This window comes from Protopterus annectens, chromosome 1.part1 (assembly GCF_019279795.1).
Source record: "Protopterus annectens isolate FY-2018-M chromosome 1.part1, PAN1.0, whole genome shotgun sequence".
NCBI classification, from domain to species: domain Eukaryota; kingdom Metazoa; phylum Chordata; order Ceratodontiformes; family Protopteridae; genus Protopterus; species Protopterus annectens.
This window is the reverse complement of record NC_056726.1, coordinates 484,746,552-484,763,194: the sequence shown is the minus strand read 5'-3', so window position 1 is coordinate 484,763,194 and position 16,643 is coordinate 484,746,552. Positions and strand designations below refer to the sequence as shown.

General features: G+C 43.3%; 1 protein-coding gene across 1 annotated transcript in view; it reads left to right on the top strand.

The window, feature by feature from the left end:
* Window positions 1–16,643, top strand: part of TARBP1 (TAR (HIV-1) RNA binding protein 1) — a 2,802,917-nt gene that overhangs the window by 288,936 nt on the left and 2,497,338 nt on the right. Inside the window, exon 4 of the mRNA XM_044087106.1 lies at window positions 4,210–4,358. Within this exon, the coding sequence (XP_043943041.1) occupies window positions 4,210–4,358 (149 nt within the window). The remainder of the gene's footprint in view (window positions 1–4,209; window positions 4,359–16,643) is intronic.

Genomic DNA, 16,643 nt, shown 5'->3' with positions numbered 1-16,643 from the left:
TCTTTCATACACATATATAAAATTTTAGATAAACCTCAAAATAAAACCTCTGATATTGTTGCTAGACTTTTGAGGATGAATATCTGGGAAGTTGTACAACATGGTGAAAGGCAGTATTATTTGAATATATTGGTAAATTGATGTTCTGAAAATTGTAGTCGGGAGATTTGTTAATAGGAAATTGTGGTAAGTGAAAATAATGGATTCATATTATTAGAGACCATGGGACTGTTATACTGCTAATGATAAATGTATAATAACTAAATAGTAAAAAGGTTGTAAGGACGTCTTGAAGATGCATGACTTTTTGAAGATGGGAAATTGACAGTGAAAGGTCAAATCACATATAGTCAGATCAAATATAAAATTAAATTACAGAGATTATGTACTTTTTGTAATACAGGGGAAACTTTATATCATGTGTTACTCACCTGTTCTAGAGTACAAATACATTGGGACAGGGTACTTCATCATTTTGAATTTCAGTTTTTGCATCCTTTAAATACGGATGTGATATTATATGTTGTGATGAATAAAAGTTGATAGGATTTTAGTGCTGCTTTGATGCTGTGGTTAATGTGGTGTGATGAACTGCTTTATGATAAATTGTGGAATTGTTCTTTAATATTGGGGAACTCAAAGGAGTTGCTATGACAAATGTATTTTTGTAAATATTACATTTTCTGTTGATTATTTTCTTTGATTTGTTTATATCAGTGTATGTCTTGCTGTTTGTTTTCTCTTCATTATTATAAAATACTCCTACTCTTTTTGATAAGTGCCATGTCATTTTTTTTTTTTTTGCGCATCCACCTGAGCTGCAACCTGTTGAAGCAGATGGGGCCTTGGTGTTAATGTGTCCTTCAGAGGATGGCGCACACAGTAGTACAGTGCTCCCTCTTATGCTACACTGCAGTGTCAGTACTGGAAAAATGAATCCGGCTACATGGTGTGGGGATAGAACCCACAGGCTTCTTCACCAAAGGCACATGTACTATCTGTTGCGCTACCAAGACTGCTTTCCCACTATATGAAAGTATGCTTTTCTGACATTGGTAGGTGCACAGTCTTAAAAGTTAAATTGTTGTATTTGTAGGATTTGTTGTGAATGGCAGAAAATTTTAGTAAGTATTTGCAAAAATGCCTTTGCTGCCATATGGAGGTAATTTATATTAATGAGTTTTGAATAATTTTGCAGATGACTGCAAGCTAGGACCAGTAACTAATTCCCCAAAAGACTTTGTCACCCTGCAGGAAGGTTTATCTCATATAAAAAACTGGTGTAAAAACCATGGTCTGAAACTAAATACCAAAAAATGCATTATTGTATCCTTTGGGAAGTCATCTACCCCAGGGAACTACCACACTGACAATATGCCCCTAAAAGTTGACCCAGTTGTCAGAGATTTGGGAAAACATGTGAACAGTGACCTAACTTTTGACTAATGCGTATCTATTGAACAAACAAAAAATGCAGGACAAAGCACTTCAAGCACCCAGGAAATCTTCAACTATTCAGCTCTTTATTAGGGTTAAAACCAGAACGTAGTGCCACACTGAAAGAAAAATGAAGTTAAGCGCTTTTCATCTGGTTCAATGACCAGTCTTCTTCAGACAAGTAACAGCAGGCACAAAGGCACTTCATATAAATGTATATATATATATATATATATATATCTATGTATATGTATATATGTATGTATGTATATATATATATATATATATATATATATATATATATACATACATACACACACACCAGAACGCACTTCCCTCCGCCCCCTAATTAAACAATTAACTCATACAGAAACAATTAATTCTATGCGTAAAATGCAATTTGGAAAATCAGTTTAAAAATCATTCTTTAAAACCAGTTAGTTCATACTAATATTATAAACAATACCACATCTACTACCATAATTGTGGCAACTATTAGTTAGAAAACATGAAACAAAATACCTGATTTACTTGTTGTGTCTTTCGGCTTTTCCCGGTTAGGGGTTGCCACAGCTGAACTACTGTCCGCTAATGATTTGAAGTAGATTTTTACGTGCCGAGTTGCTGGCCCTGATGCACAACCTTCAGCGAAGGTACGCCCATTCACGCATGTCTCCACACAGAAGACGCTCTAGCTGAGAATCGAACAGGACAGCGTCTTACTGTGAGGCGACAATGCTACCGCAGCACTACCACCGCAGTAAAATACCTGATTTACTAGGAACTTAAATACAAAAATCAAAAATTCACTAATCAGAAGTGTATTTAAAATTCAGATCTTGTATTATTCAGCACCCACACAACTGTAAAGGTTGCCACCTGGTGAAAATGAAACCACTTGCATACTAAATTAACCATGATTATCAAACTGGTATAAAGTGGGTAACCCATATAGCACAACTCAAAATATGATAAAGATGATAATCATGGCTAATTTAGTATGTAAGCGGTTTAATTTTCATTAGGGGGCAACCAATACAAGATCTGAATTTTAAATACACTTCTGTTTAGTGAATTCTTGATTTTTGTCTTTTAAGTTCCTAGTAAATCAGGTATTTTGTTTCATGTTTTCTAACTAATAGTTGCCATAATTATTAACTAACTGGTTTTAAAGAAAGATTTTTAAACTGATTTTCCAAATTGCATTTTATGTATAGAATGAATTGTTTTTGTATGAGTTGTTTAATTAGGGGGCGGAGGGAAGTGTGTTCTGGTGTGTGTGTGTGTGTTTGTGTGTGTGTGTATGAACTGCGTTTGTGCCTGCTGTTACTTGTCTGAAAAAGTTTGTTCATTTCACCAGACGAAAAGCGCTTAACTTCATTTTTCTTTCAGTGTGGCACTACGTTCAGGTTTTAACCCTAATAAAAGAGCTTGAATAGCTGAAGATTTCCTGGGTGCTTGAAGTGCTTTGTTCTGCATTTTTTGTTTGTTCAACAGTTTGTGGTGGTGGTTCGATTTATGCTTCTCTATTGTTGTAAGAAAGTCCTTCAGTATTGCACAGATTATAAACAAAGGGATTGTGCTTAGATCTAGGGATGTCATTGTTCCTTTTACTTAGCCCTAATTAGGCCAGTCATTAGATATAATACTACCTTTGGCATGCATCTGTCCAGACACTTGCAACAACTGGAACGCCCACAAAAATACTATACTAAAAGGATAAAAGGCCTAAACAGCATGTCCTATATGGACTGACTCAAAGCTGCTTCACTATTCTTGGAATCCTGTGACCTGTGTGTGGAATACAAGGCATCCTCTGATGCATTACTGATACTATTTGACTTGCTGATGTGAAGTAAATCTATCAGAAGTACCCTGTCTAGGGATCTAAACTTCTTCTGCAACATCAACAGAATGGTTTGGAGGGACATGTATATTTTGCTGAGGATAACGTTGCTAACTCCCAATCCACATAAAACAAAGTTTATCCGTGTCCATTTTCCAGTGCAACTTGGATCTGTGGATGGGAAACCTACAATTTACTGCAGGACTGCCCTCTGTACTACTACTACTAATTGACAGATACAACTCTTAAATGCTTTTCCCTTGAATGGGTCCCCTTAAATTATCAGTGGTATGATCCCAGTTATTCTCTTTAGGGATAATATACAATTTCTGACCATGGAATGGGTAAGGCCAGTCTCTAACCAAATGGGATAATTTATTTCAAGCACAGAAAGGGAAACTGACTAGGCTTAAAATGACCCACAAGTGCAACTGGCCTAATACTTACCTATGAAGCTATGAAAAGTCACAGAATTTCTGACGACAAATGTAATGAGCTGTTGGTAGTGGTATTGTTTCCATGACTGAAAGTGACCCAGGTTTATATGGCTGTCCATAAACTACTTCACTGAATGCTCCATACAATAAACTTATTTGAAGTGCTATGCGGTTCCCAAAATTCAGACACTGCATGCACTTAAATTGCCTGTGTTGTCTTTTGTTTGAGCAGCTGTTGCTCTCTGCTTAGTGTGCTTGTCACTTTGATGCAGTAGAAGTAAATTATTACACAGGTCGGCTGCATTATTACTGTAATGAAGGAACTGCGCATATCACACTGGATTAACATATAGACTTTTCATACAGCTTTCCTGATTATATACTGACTTGTGCATAGAGGAATGAAAGAGTAACTGATTAAGGTACTTCAACAAATAAAACTGCGACTTGGGCAGTAAATCATCTTACAGCCAACTCTTATTATTGCAGGTTATCCACTATTCCATGTTTCTTGGTTCACGTGCATATATACACGAATGATCCACAATGAAAACAAGACCATTATGAAAGAAGGTGTTACTCATTTTCTGAATCTGTCAGTATTTGAGTATTCCTTGGTTTCACTAGGATTTGCTGAGGTAAGAGATTTTATTTAGGAATGAATTGCATGCATTTTTTGTGGCTATATTTGATCCAGCTTTTTATACTGCCACAATATAAGTAATTGGATGTGTGTTAATGTTTTCCTTTTATTGAAGAGGATTATAAATTGCAATCATTTCTACAGATTCCAACAACCTTAAAACAGCAGTACACAATACAAAAACAGCATGAAAATTAAATCAGTTGTTATAAATATAAATACTATGCAACAATTAGTATAAATGCCTACATAACAGAAATAAAGTTCTGATATTGTTAATCCTAGTTCATTCCTTACGCATGGGTATCGGTTCTGAACTTGGAACCGAGTCGGCCATTTTTCAAGCTCACGTCAGCTTCAAACTCTCAAGCTAAACTCTTACCCAGAATCCCCCTCTCCCTGTTACCTCAGGTTTCATTTGCCGAGTTGCCATTCGGTCGTGTCAAGCTGCTTCTCTTGAGCTAAGTACAGTTATTTGTTGTTTAATAACAATTTATATTTCTTTTCTGTCAGAAAAGTTTCTATTTCATTGTCTCTTACCCTATCGCATCTAGCGATCATACTTTCTTCAGGTTTTTCTTCTCTTTTCTCTACCTTTTTACCGCAAGGTACTCTCCTTTTACCATCGTTGGTAATCCTTCCCTTTTTCTCATACCTTCGGGTATTCTTTTCTACCATTGCTGGTACCCTTTTTTGCTTTCTATTTTAGCTATTATGGCAGATAAGAAAGGTAGTCCGGTGTTTAAATGGTGTTCTTATTGTGGACACAAACTACCTACTTCTGATGCACACTCTTTGTGCGTTTATTGTTTGGGGGCGTCCCACTTGTCTGTTGACCCGCCCTGTACTATTTGCGAGAACTTTTCAAATAGAACCTTGTTGGAAAGGAAAAACAAGCTGTTACGGAAGGGACTTCTTAACTCTCCCTTTTCAGAGGCTATTTCTGGGTCGGAGGCCTCAAACCCTCCTAGAGCCCATAAGAAAATCTTGAATGTTCCTACCAAGGCTAAATCTTTGCCTTCGTCCCCCGGCTGGGGACTCCCACCAACCAAAAACTAAAAAGGCTAAAGTTTCGGCTCTGGAGCTCACTCAGTCAGCCCCAGTGCTTTCGGTGCCTAGACCTTCGGCACCGAGGCCTTCGGCTCCATTAGTGATCTCGGCTCTGTCTTCTCCTGCAGCCTTCACTATATCAGCACCAAGGGGCTCCTCGGTTCAGACTATTACCACTGTATCAGCACGACCACTCAGTCGGCGCAGACCTTGACCACGTCGGCTCCGACATCTTACTCGGAACAGACACCTTTATTGTTGACTCCAGTTTTGTCCGTTCCATCTTCGGTACCGACAACCACTTCGGCACCGATCCCTGTGTCAGTGCAGACCATGACCTCGGCACCAATGACTTCTACAGTGCAGACACCCGTAGTCCAGTCTGTTCGGCACCGTTGTTCTCTGTGCGGACTGGTGAGATGGACACCGAGTTTACATCTTCTGTGGACAGGCCTGTTTCTCCCTCAGTCTCCGTGAGGTCCACTAGAAGCCTTTCCGAACACGATGTGTTGTGTCTTGTGGATCAGGTGCTCTTGGCCAGAGGTATCCCACTCCCCAGGAACTATCCTTCCTTGGGAGGTGATCACCCATCTCCAAAGACCCCTTCTTATTCTCCTCCTTCACTGCCTTTGAAGTCCATGGATATAGCACAGTCTTCCCTTTCTGCAGTTCCCTTTATGGATCTCACTAAGGAACTGCAGTTGCCTTCGTGGCAGGAAAGTCTTGCTATGACCCAGGATGTCACTTGTGACACGCATAGTTTGCTGCTCCCCAGCCATCCAGGGACTCCAGGTCGGCAGGCTGAGCCACTTAGGGGAAGGGGGTAACCTCTGTCCTAAACATTCACTCCTCTTCAGGTGGACCAGCCTTCCAACTGATGGAGAAGGCTTTCGCTGCTGCTGGCGATACTGGACTGTCTATCTCTCCGTCCTCCTCTGGCACACTGGTTTCACAAGTCTCACCGAGCGGACACCGGGTGCAAGGGCCTCAGGACATATTCCCACAGGAAACCCCTTTTCTGCTGTCCTCCCCAGCTTCTCCTGCTGAAGTCCACCGGAAAAGTTTGTGTAAGAGGAAGCACATGGACTCCAGAGAGGAGTCCCTCACTGAAGACACAGATTTTGATGAGGGGAAGGATCCCCTCGGTCACCCTCTGAGGTATTCTTTGGTGATGTCCTCGAAATCCTGAAACAGAGAGGTGACTAGCAGTCCTCTAATCCGACCTCTGAGGAATCTGTGCTCCTGCAGGCCTTTTGCGCCCAGCCCCCTACCTCCTGGGTTACTTCACCTGCTGATGAACTTGTCCGGCTTATTGTGCAGCGTGCTTGAAAGGCTCCTGACACCATTGAAGCTATTCCCCGGAGGCCAGATAAGATTTTGTCCCCTCCTGCTATGGATCCCCATTGGCCAAAAGGTCTTCCTGTGGATGCTTTGGTGGTGGCGGCCGCAACAAACAAGGATCTGGCAGAAGAAGAAAGCCAGACTGTCCATCCACCTAACAGAGTCCCGGGCCCTGGACAGGATAGGGAAGCGTACCTTTGCATCAGCGACCTTTACTATTAGGTCCCTGAATTATATGGCACACTTTACCAGGCTTCAAAGGGATCTGATTTCTGAGTTTTCTGAAACCTTGGCTGGTGCCGTGTCTGATGAGGTCCGTGACAAAGTGGCCTCTCAGCTGGCCACCATTGAGTCAATGTCCAACTCCTCTATGCTACTGAGATCTCACGCATCAGAAGGAGAAGCTAGAGCAGCGGGTTCCGCTGCTGTCTTGAGACGACACGCCTGGATGCGCTTGTGCAATTTCGCGGAACCCTTTAAGGCTTCCTTTCTTAACGTTCCCATTGAGGCCGCCTCTGTGTTTGGACCCAAAGTTAAAAGCACACTGGCCAGATGTGAACAGGACAGTAAGACCTTTTCTGCCGTAGGTGTCCATTATTCTTCCCCTCAACGTGCTTTCTCCCGAAACCAAAAGAGTGGGAAGATATGGTTCAAGAAATCTCAGGGTCCTTTCTGTGACACACAGGCTGAGTTCTCCCCTAGAGGCAGAGGGGGAAACTCACAAGGAAGACGCTCCTTTCGGGGCAGAGGGGGTCCGTGTAACCAGGGTTCCAGGGATTCTTTCCCTGGCCAATCCTACTAACGCTCCTGAAGAGCGACCCAACTCCTTTCCTCTGGAGGTGGTTGGGGGTCGTTTCTCCTTTTACCCTTCTGCCTGGCTAACCATCACCACCAATTCTTTGGTACAAAGGATTATAACCAGAGGTTATCATATCCCTTTTGATCTTTGTCCTGTCCCTTCAAAAAACCTTCCCGGCGTTCCACCCAGTCAAAGGGAAGAAGCAGCACTAGAGACAGAAAAGTTGCTAGGAAAGAGTCATCCAAATAGCCCCTCCAGACCAGATAGGATCCAGATTCTACTCAAGACTATTTTTGGTGCCAAAGAAAACCGGGGGCTGGAGACTAATTTTGGATCCCAGTTTATTGAACAAGGTTGTGAGAGTACAAAAATTCCGGATGGTCACAATACAGTCTATCCTCCCGCTTTTGGAAAAAGACGATTGGATGTGCTCGATAGATCTTCAAGATGCGTACTACCACATATAAGTGGACAGGCCATCAGGAAGCTTTCTGTGCTTCCGTGCGGGAGCCAGTCACTACCAGTTCAGAGTACTGCCCTTCGGACTCTCTACAACCCCCAGAGTGTTCACAAAGTGCATGGGAGTTGTCACAGGTCACTTGCGACTTCAAAGATTCCAGGTGTTTCCATACCTAGACGACTGGTTCATTTCCACCCCCACCAGACATCTACTGGAAGAAGCCCTGGCATACTCTCTTCTCGCTGCACAAAGGCTAGGCATAACCATAAACTGGCAAAAATCCAATCTCACCCCATCTCAGTCGACAGAATTCATAGGGGTTATCTTGGACACAAAGAACTGCAGAGCTGTTATTCCAGAGCACAGAATTTTAAGGATAAAGCAACAACTGATTCCAATCCTTTCAAGGGAGAAATCCTCAGCTCACTCGGTTTTGCAGCTGTTGGGTTCCATGGCAGCCTCCATCATCATTGTCCCCCTGGCCAGATTTCACATGAGGCTTCTACAATGGCTACTGCGCACCCAGTGGTATCCCTTTCAGCATCCTCTTTCAGCCATGATTCGAGTAACCCACAGGTGCAAACAGGATTTAAATTGGTGGATGACACCCAGTCTGTCACAATGGTCTTGCCCCTTCTCCCCCCAGCAACCCAAGGCCACAGTGACCACGGACGACTCCCTGATGGGGTGGGGGGGGCTATGTCAGGGACAGACAGTCCAAGGCACTTGGTCCGAACTGGAGGCCCATCTGCATATAAATGTTCTAAAGCTGAGGGCGATGCTTCTGGCGTTGCAAGCATTCCATCCCCTGCTGCCATCTGGGACAATTGCAGTTCAATCAGACAACATGGCGGTGGTCTGGTACATCAACAAGCAAGGTGGAACCAAATCTTACCCCCTTTGTCGAGAGGCCATGAGGATATGGCAATGGGCGATGGCTACTAACCGTTTTCTTCTAGCAACGCACATTCCCGTGAGTTCCAGTGTGATAGACAGACTCAGCAGGTGCATTCTTCAACCTCAGGAGTGGTCCCTGAATCCCTTGTTAGTGGCGGAGATCTTCCACCACTGGGGCCGTCCTTGTTGCGACCTCTTTGCATCCCCGAACAACTTCAAATGCAGCAATTACTTCGCCCTGATTTCCCCCTCTGGAACAGTCACCCAGGGATGCTCTAGTCCACGATTGGCCCTCTGGTCTTCTTTACGCATTCCCACCCTTTCCCAGTTTCTGAAGAAAGCCCGTTGGTTGAAGTGCAAGGTGATCCTCATAGCACCATATTGGCCTTGACAGATTTGGTTCCTTTTCCTTTGGCCTCACCTACTAGATCGACCATGGATTCTCCATCCAACCCCAGAGTTGATCTCACATCAACAGAACCTGATTCATCCCAACTTGAACAGCCTGAAGCTCACTGCTTGGCTACTCCAATTCCCTTGCTTGCCAGGCAGAATGATCTTTCTTTACCAGTACATGACATTCTCATTGCATCTCATAAGTCTTCCACTAGAATTACTTATCTGAGCAAGTGGAAAAGATTTACCTGTTGGCTGAAAGATAAACAAGTAAATCCCTTCTCAGCACCAGTATCGATAATACTTGACTGTCTGGCCGACCTTTTCCAATCGGGTCTGTCGGCCTCTACCATTAGAGTTAATTTGGCTGCAATTTCTAATTTTCATGAGGGTGTCCCAAGATTCCTCTCTTATGTCCCGCAAATTGGCAAGACCTTCATAAAAGGTGTGAATCATCTGAAGCCACCCTTTAGAGAACCTATACAACCATGGGATTAATCATTAGTTCTACAAGCTCTGACAATGCCACCTTTCGAACCAGTCTCTTCTTGCGACCTCAAGCATTTGTCATGGAAAACCTTGTTTTTGGTCGCCATTACTTCTGCCAGACATATTTCTGAGCTTCAAGCTTTATGTAGCAAGAGTCTATACTTGATTTTTCATAGAGATAGAGTGTCTCTGAGAACTAATCCATCTTTTCTGCCAAAAGTGATCTCTGGAATGTCCATTAATCAAACCATTGAATTGCCAATTTTCTTTCCCAATCATTCAAACAGAGGAGCGTATTGCCTACATACCCTAGATATCCACAGACAAATCTGTTTTTACCTAAACAGGACTAGGTCCTTTCGTAAATCTGACAAGTAATTTTTGGCCTTTTCTGGACCTAGATTAGGATCTGCTGTTGCTAAAGTCACATTAGTGAGATGGTTGAAGGACTGGGTGACCATCATTTATACACAACGTAATATCTCGTTGCCTACTACCATGAAAGCTCATTTAACAAGGTCGGTGGCAGCTTATGCTGCCTTTCATGCCAGAGCTTTTTTTACATGACATCTCTGTGCAGCTGCAACTTGGGCTACACCTCATACCTTCATCAATCATTACAAATTGGATTTGGCCTCCAGGGGAAGAGCATCTTTCGGTTCAGTGGTGCTCAGGAATGTCCTTCCATGAGAGCCTCCCAGGAATAGAGGTAGCTGGGGACTCTGTCCCATGAGTAAGGAATGAACGCAGATTAACAATATCAGATAAAGAAGTTATGCCTTACCATAACGTTCCATCTGTATTGTTGATCCTCGTTCAGTCATTACGACCCTCCCTCCTTCCCCCTCCTGTGGTTTCTAGTGGATCTCACCATCCGGTTCTCTTAGGTTATTTGACCAGAGGTTGCCTCTACCTTCTTTGACTTGCAAACTCAATCTGACGTAACAGGGAGAGGGGGATTTTGGGTAAGAGTTTAACTTGAGAGTTTGAAGCTGACGCGAGCTTGGAAAATGGCCTGCTCGGTTCCGAGGTCGGAACCGATACCCATGAGTAATGACTGAACGAGGATCAACAATACAGATGGAACATTATGGTAAGACATAACTTCTTTTTATGTTGGCTTTTATAAATGTTGTGAAACTGTGCACACATTAATTAAAATGGCTTAACGTAGACATTTGGTTCCTTATAATTTTAGTTTGATTTGGAAGACTGTCAGCTTAAGGTCTGTTCTGTGTTCATCATGCTGGTTTCTATGGCAGTAGTCGTAGCAGTATCGGTTATATCCTACCAAGGATGCAACAGCTGCCAGCTTTCAGTGCTACAGGGCACCTTCCACACACCCAAACTGTCAAGCAGCTTGAGTTGACTGAAAGAAAAGTTTGGGAGTGACACTCTTCAGAGCTGTACTGCCTTCGAACAGTATGCCTCTCTGAGGCTTTCAAGGATGGATGGGTGGCTTGTGGTTTCCTTTGTTGGGTAGATAAGTTCCCTTTAGGGGAAAAACTCCCATTTTCTTAATTTTGTTGATGTTTTATTACTTTCCTCCTTAGGAAAGTTATTTTAATGGTAGGAGCATTGTGTTTAAATGGATTGTCTTGAGACTGTAATGTACTTTTAAACACAACACTTGTTTTTTTTTTCTGTTGGTTTAACATTAGTGTAAAGTAACCTGAAAACATTTTTCTGTTGAGAAATTGTTTTTTTTTCTTCTTCTTCTTCTTCTTTTGTGGGGCTAGCATAGTTTTTTAAAGTGTTTTTCACTGTTTTTTTTCTGTCAAAAATTAACTTTTGTGGACTGATAGTGTTTATCAATAATTGGCTGCTTGCCTTTTCCGGGAAAGAGGCACCATTTTCTGCTTGACCATGAACAGACTACAAGTTCCATGATCAATCCTTCTTCCAGCCACAAAAAGAAAAAGTTAAGCAAACAACATTTTCCACCTTAACAGGCTAGCAATTTGCCTCAACTGCAGGTGGGTGACTCTGCTGTGGCCGCTTGTTGTACCTCAGACCACTCATCTTTTTGTAGCACCTACAGCCACTGTGGACCAGGGGTTAGCTATGTCCTCTGTGGCTGTTGGGGGTCTCATCTTAGTGGCAAGTGAGAGCCAGTCTTTGTCAGTCCTTGGAGAGGGAACAGTGAAGGGTTTCACTGTTGTCTTAATGCTATGCCCATCCCTGGGGAAGCAGCTGTTGCTATTAGTAACACAGATGGTCTTATTTTTCCTGTCAAAAAGTAACAGAAAACTAAACATGTATCTATTCCTCCTCACATTTCATTGGGTAGGAGTAGTTTACTGGGTCTGGTTCAGGGTTTAATTCAGGCTATTAATCGTTCTTGTAAAGTAGTTTTTGGTAAAATAAAGGATTCCTCTTTTCCTGAAGAGAAGCAAGATTCTGAAACTGAACAGGAAGATGCAGGGACAAATACATTTTTTTTTGCTCTGATTTCTGATTCAGACTCAGAGGAGAGCTCAGTGTCTGATTCTCCCTGTGGGTTTTATTTTTCTCTGAGATTATGGTGAGAATGTGCTAGTGTTTTCAGTGGGAGAACACTGAGGTTTCTCAGTCCCTCAGAAAATATTATAAGATTTTACAGAAGGATTTTCCATATCCATTCCTCCAGTTTTGTCTCCTTCAGAGTGTGTGTGTGTGTGTGTGTGTGTGTGTGTGTGTGTGTGTGTGTGTGTGTGTTACTGCCTGCAATTTAAACAGCAGATAAAATGTATAAAGTTTTCTATTTTTATTTGTTTTTTTATTTACTACTCCCAAACCTGACCCAGCAGCTATAGTTAATCCCACTGCTGCTAAACACTTAGTTAATTCCAATCCTACTCTTTCTGATAAGGATGGAAAAAGTACATACTCCTGAAACTTTGATGTAAAGGATTTTGAATTATCAGGCTCGTATGTTAAAAGTTTATTCTGATAAATTGTGAAAGTATGATGATTGTTTTAACTGCAGTTTCTTCTTGAGAGGAAAAATCTGCATTAGAGTTTATTCTTTTGCACAGGTCATCACGCTTTGTTTGCAGTGTGTGTGTAACTCTGTTGATACTACTTCGAGGGCTATGGCCACTAGTACTGTTTTAAGGAAGTTTGCATAGCTGCATTCTCAGAACCTCACATATGATGTTAAAATGAGATTTTAAATTCTCCCTTGGATAGAGATTGTGTCTGGCCTCTCTGTGATCAAAGGGGCAAGCTGATGCAGGGAATTTTTCAGCCCTCCTTTTCAAATTGTCCACGGGATTTTTTACCTCTTCAACCAGTTTTGGCAAAAACAGAATAAACAATCTCAACAAAATTCAGGTAAACAGATACTTAAGAAGAAATGGCAAGGGAGTTCCAAAAAGGAAGTCTCAAACCTCCCAAAACCAACGGTATTCTAATAATTTTGAATGCCTGATCAAGAGACTTTGTGACCAGCTCCCAACCTAACCCCCTTTTCCTTCCAGAAAGTACAAATCTCCATTTTTCTATGGCAGTGGGAGGAATTTCCCCCTTTCTATGTGGTCATTCCTGATTCTCCAGATCAGACTGTTTTGTTTCCACCTGTTCTTCATCACATGCTGTCCCAAGGAGTAATATAACCAATTCCTCCTCCTAAATTTGTTTGAGATAGTGCCCAAAATCAAAAACATGTCACTTCACAACCTGTTAGCTCTTCTTCCTCTTTCAACGTTCCTGGTAACAGTAGACTTAAAAGATGTTTAGCATCACATCCCCATTCATTCAAACTACATACATTTCTTAAGGTTTTGTGTGCCTAAATCACGTTAGCAGTTCTCCATGTTACCCTTTGGACTTTCCACTGCACCGAGCGTTCTTAAATTGTCTAGCTCTAGATCAGATGTTGTCTTCTTCATTCCCCCTCACAATAGGGTCTCTGATCCGGCTCGGCCACATTCTACAGACTTGGATTTGACTCTCTGGCTCCTCCCTCCTACTTATAATGCCCTGTATCCATTCAAGTGCCTCAGATCTCATTTGCCTCTTCAGTGAACCAACCGCTGGTCACGTTCTCTTAAGCTCGAGTTAGAGTTGTTCCTAGTTCTTGCAGTTGTTCAGCTTTTAGTCGACTTTAAGACATCCCTCCTTTTTCTTTTTGAGTGCGAGTGTGTGTGTGTGTGTGTGTGTGTGTGTGTGTGTGTGTGTGTGTGTATATACGCGCATGTGCGCGTCTCTTCTTTCCTATACAAAAAAAAAAAACATAAAAAGGTAGGTGTTTTTTTCTGTGTTTCTTTGCAAATAGCTTAAAATTAACAAAGTTAGAATTTAGAGTTTATAGGGTTAGAGACAGAGCTAGAATTTTAAAAATGTTAATAGTAGTAGTACTTAACTCTCTTGGTGACAGGTTTTGTCAGTCTTTTTCGTAAGTCATGGCAGACAAACCTGTACCTGGCTTTAAACGTTGCATGCACTTCTTGTAGGCATAAAATCCCAAACCATGCCCACAAGGAGTGTGTGTACTGCCTGGGCGGTGACCATTTGAAAGCGGAGTGCAACATCTGTGCCACATTCACCCCACGGGCAGATCATTGGAATAAGCTTATTCTTAGGGGCCTTCTTCTCTCCTCATCTCTGGAGGCTCAGACTCCTTCTGTGGCTTCTTCTTTTTTCTTCATCTCCTGTTGCTCCTAAAGAGTCTAAAAAGAGGTCCCTCCCAGTGTCCTCGAGGGATTCGCTAGAAGTCAAGAAGCCCAAGAAATCTATGGGTCTGACTTCTTTGGATATGCAAAAGTTGCCTCTCTGGTCAGATCCTACAGCCTTTGTGGATCCAGGGGAGATTATTATATCCCCTTATGCCCTCGTTGATTCCCACATCGGATCCCATACCGCTGGATCCGAGGTCCTCAAGATCTCCTGTGCCCTCCTCAAAGTTGAAGCTTTCCTGGACCCCCATATTGGTTTCATCCAGGTCCTCCAGAAGCTGGCCGAGGCAGATGTGGACAAGATGAGCAGAGTCCTTAAGGCCCAGCTCTAGATGGGGATAATCTCTGCTCCGTCCCCTGCCAGATCCTCGTGCTACCCAGGACATCCCATCAGGACTCCTTCTCTGATCCAGCCCTCAGCTTCAGAGTCACAAGATTCGAGACTACCGTGCATATTGGGCTCAGAGCAGAGGAAGCTCCCCTCCTCGACACCGAGGATGCCCTTGACAGGCCCTGTTCCAGATTTTTCAGAAGAGACCGAGTCTCAGAGCCATGACGTCAGTGCTGGGTCCACGGGACTGGGGTCGGCTCTGTCTTTTCCGGAGCAATTCCTTCCCTTAGGTGTTTTGGCACTCAACAGCTCGGGTCCGATCCCTTCTGAAGGCTGTGGATTTGGAGTGGGTCCTGCCCATTTTTCTTTGGTGGTTTTGGCTCTGAGAGAGCTGGAGTGGGCTAGTCCTGGTCATTCGGCCTTTCAGATAGTGAAAAGAGTTTTCTTCCTAGTTGGAGACACAATGGTACATGTTCCCACATCCGCCCCTGCACCTTCATCGGATCCAGGCCTTGCTCCCTCTTATCCTACCATGAGTCTTCCTGTCCCAAATGGCCTTCAAGAATTCCCTGCTCAGGAGGGATCCCCTTCTTCGGTTACTTCCCCAGAGTACCCAGCTGAGTAAGTCTCTCAAAAGAAGACATATTAAAGGAGGCACGTGGACTCCCCTTTAGAGTCTCTTAACCGAGGATGCAGACTTTGATGAGGGGAAAGAATCCCCCATCCCCACCTGAAGATCCTTTAGGGACATTTTAGAGATCCTAAAGCAGAAAGGTGGGTGGTCTGCCCAAACTCCTTCCTCTGAGGAGTCTGTTCTCTTGGAGGTGTTCGAAACGGGCCAATCTACATCTTGGGTGAACCCCCCCCAGCAGATCCCCTGGTGGATTTAGTGTCTCACCAAACATGGAAGGAACCAGACATCATCGAGCTCATACCCAAATGACCCGATCGGTTTCTGGTTACCCCCCCCCCCCACACACACAAACAGAAAGCACTGGTGTAAAGGTCCCATAGTCAATGCCATTGTGGTGGCAGCAGCCACCAAGAAGAAGCTAGCAGAAGAAACTACCAATGTCCAGCCACCTAACAAGGAATCTAGAGCACTGGACAGGTTGGGGAAGTGCATCTTTGCCTCTGCTGCCTTTGCGCTGAGGTCGTTGAATTATCTGTCTCATTTTTCTCGTCTACAGAGAGATCTGATCAAGGAACTTTTAGCTTCTCTCTGAGTCCATGCCTGAGGAGGAATTTATGAAAGTGTCTCCCTAGCTGACCACGCTTTCATACATTGCCAACTCATTGATGAGGTTAATCTCCGACACCATAGAGAGCACCTCACGAGCAGCCGGTTCAAGACTTTCCCTAATGAGGCATGCCTGGATGAAGCTGTGTAAGGCATTGTTTGTTATTGCCCCTTAAGATGGCTTTTCCGATTTTGGACGGTTATTTCAAGACACTCTCACCCTCAGTGAAAAGGATAGAAAGACCCTTTCTGCTGTTGGAATCAAATTTTCTACCTCCAGAGGTCCTTCTCTAGCAACCAGCGTGGAGGTATGAAGATGTGGTTTTGCAAATCTCAAGGGCCTTTCCAGGGCCCGCATGATGGGACCCTCCTCTAGAGGCAGAGGGGGAGAGTATGATGGTAGATGCCTCCTTAAAGGCAGAGGTGATTGTAGGACCAGGGCTTTAGGGAACCCCTTCCCGATGAGCCCTACTAGCCCTCCTGAAGTGCTGCCAGACTGTCTGTCTCTGGAGGCAGTCGGGTCCAACTAACGTTGCACCCAGAAGCTTGGACCCAGTTGACTCAAAACTGGTAGGTCCTCAGCGTATTATCCATAGGTTATTACATTCCCTTTTCTCTT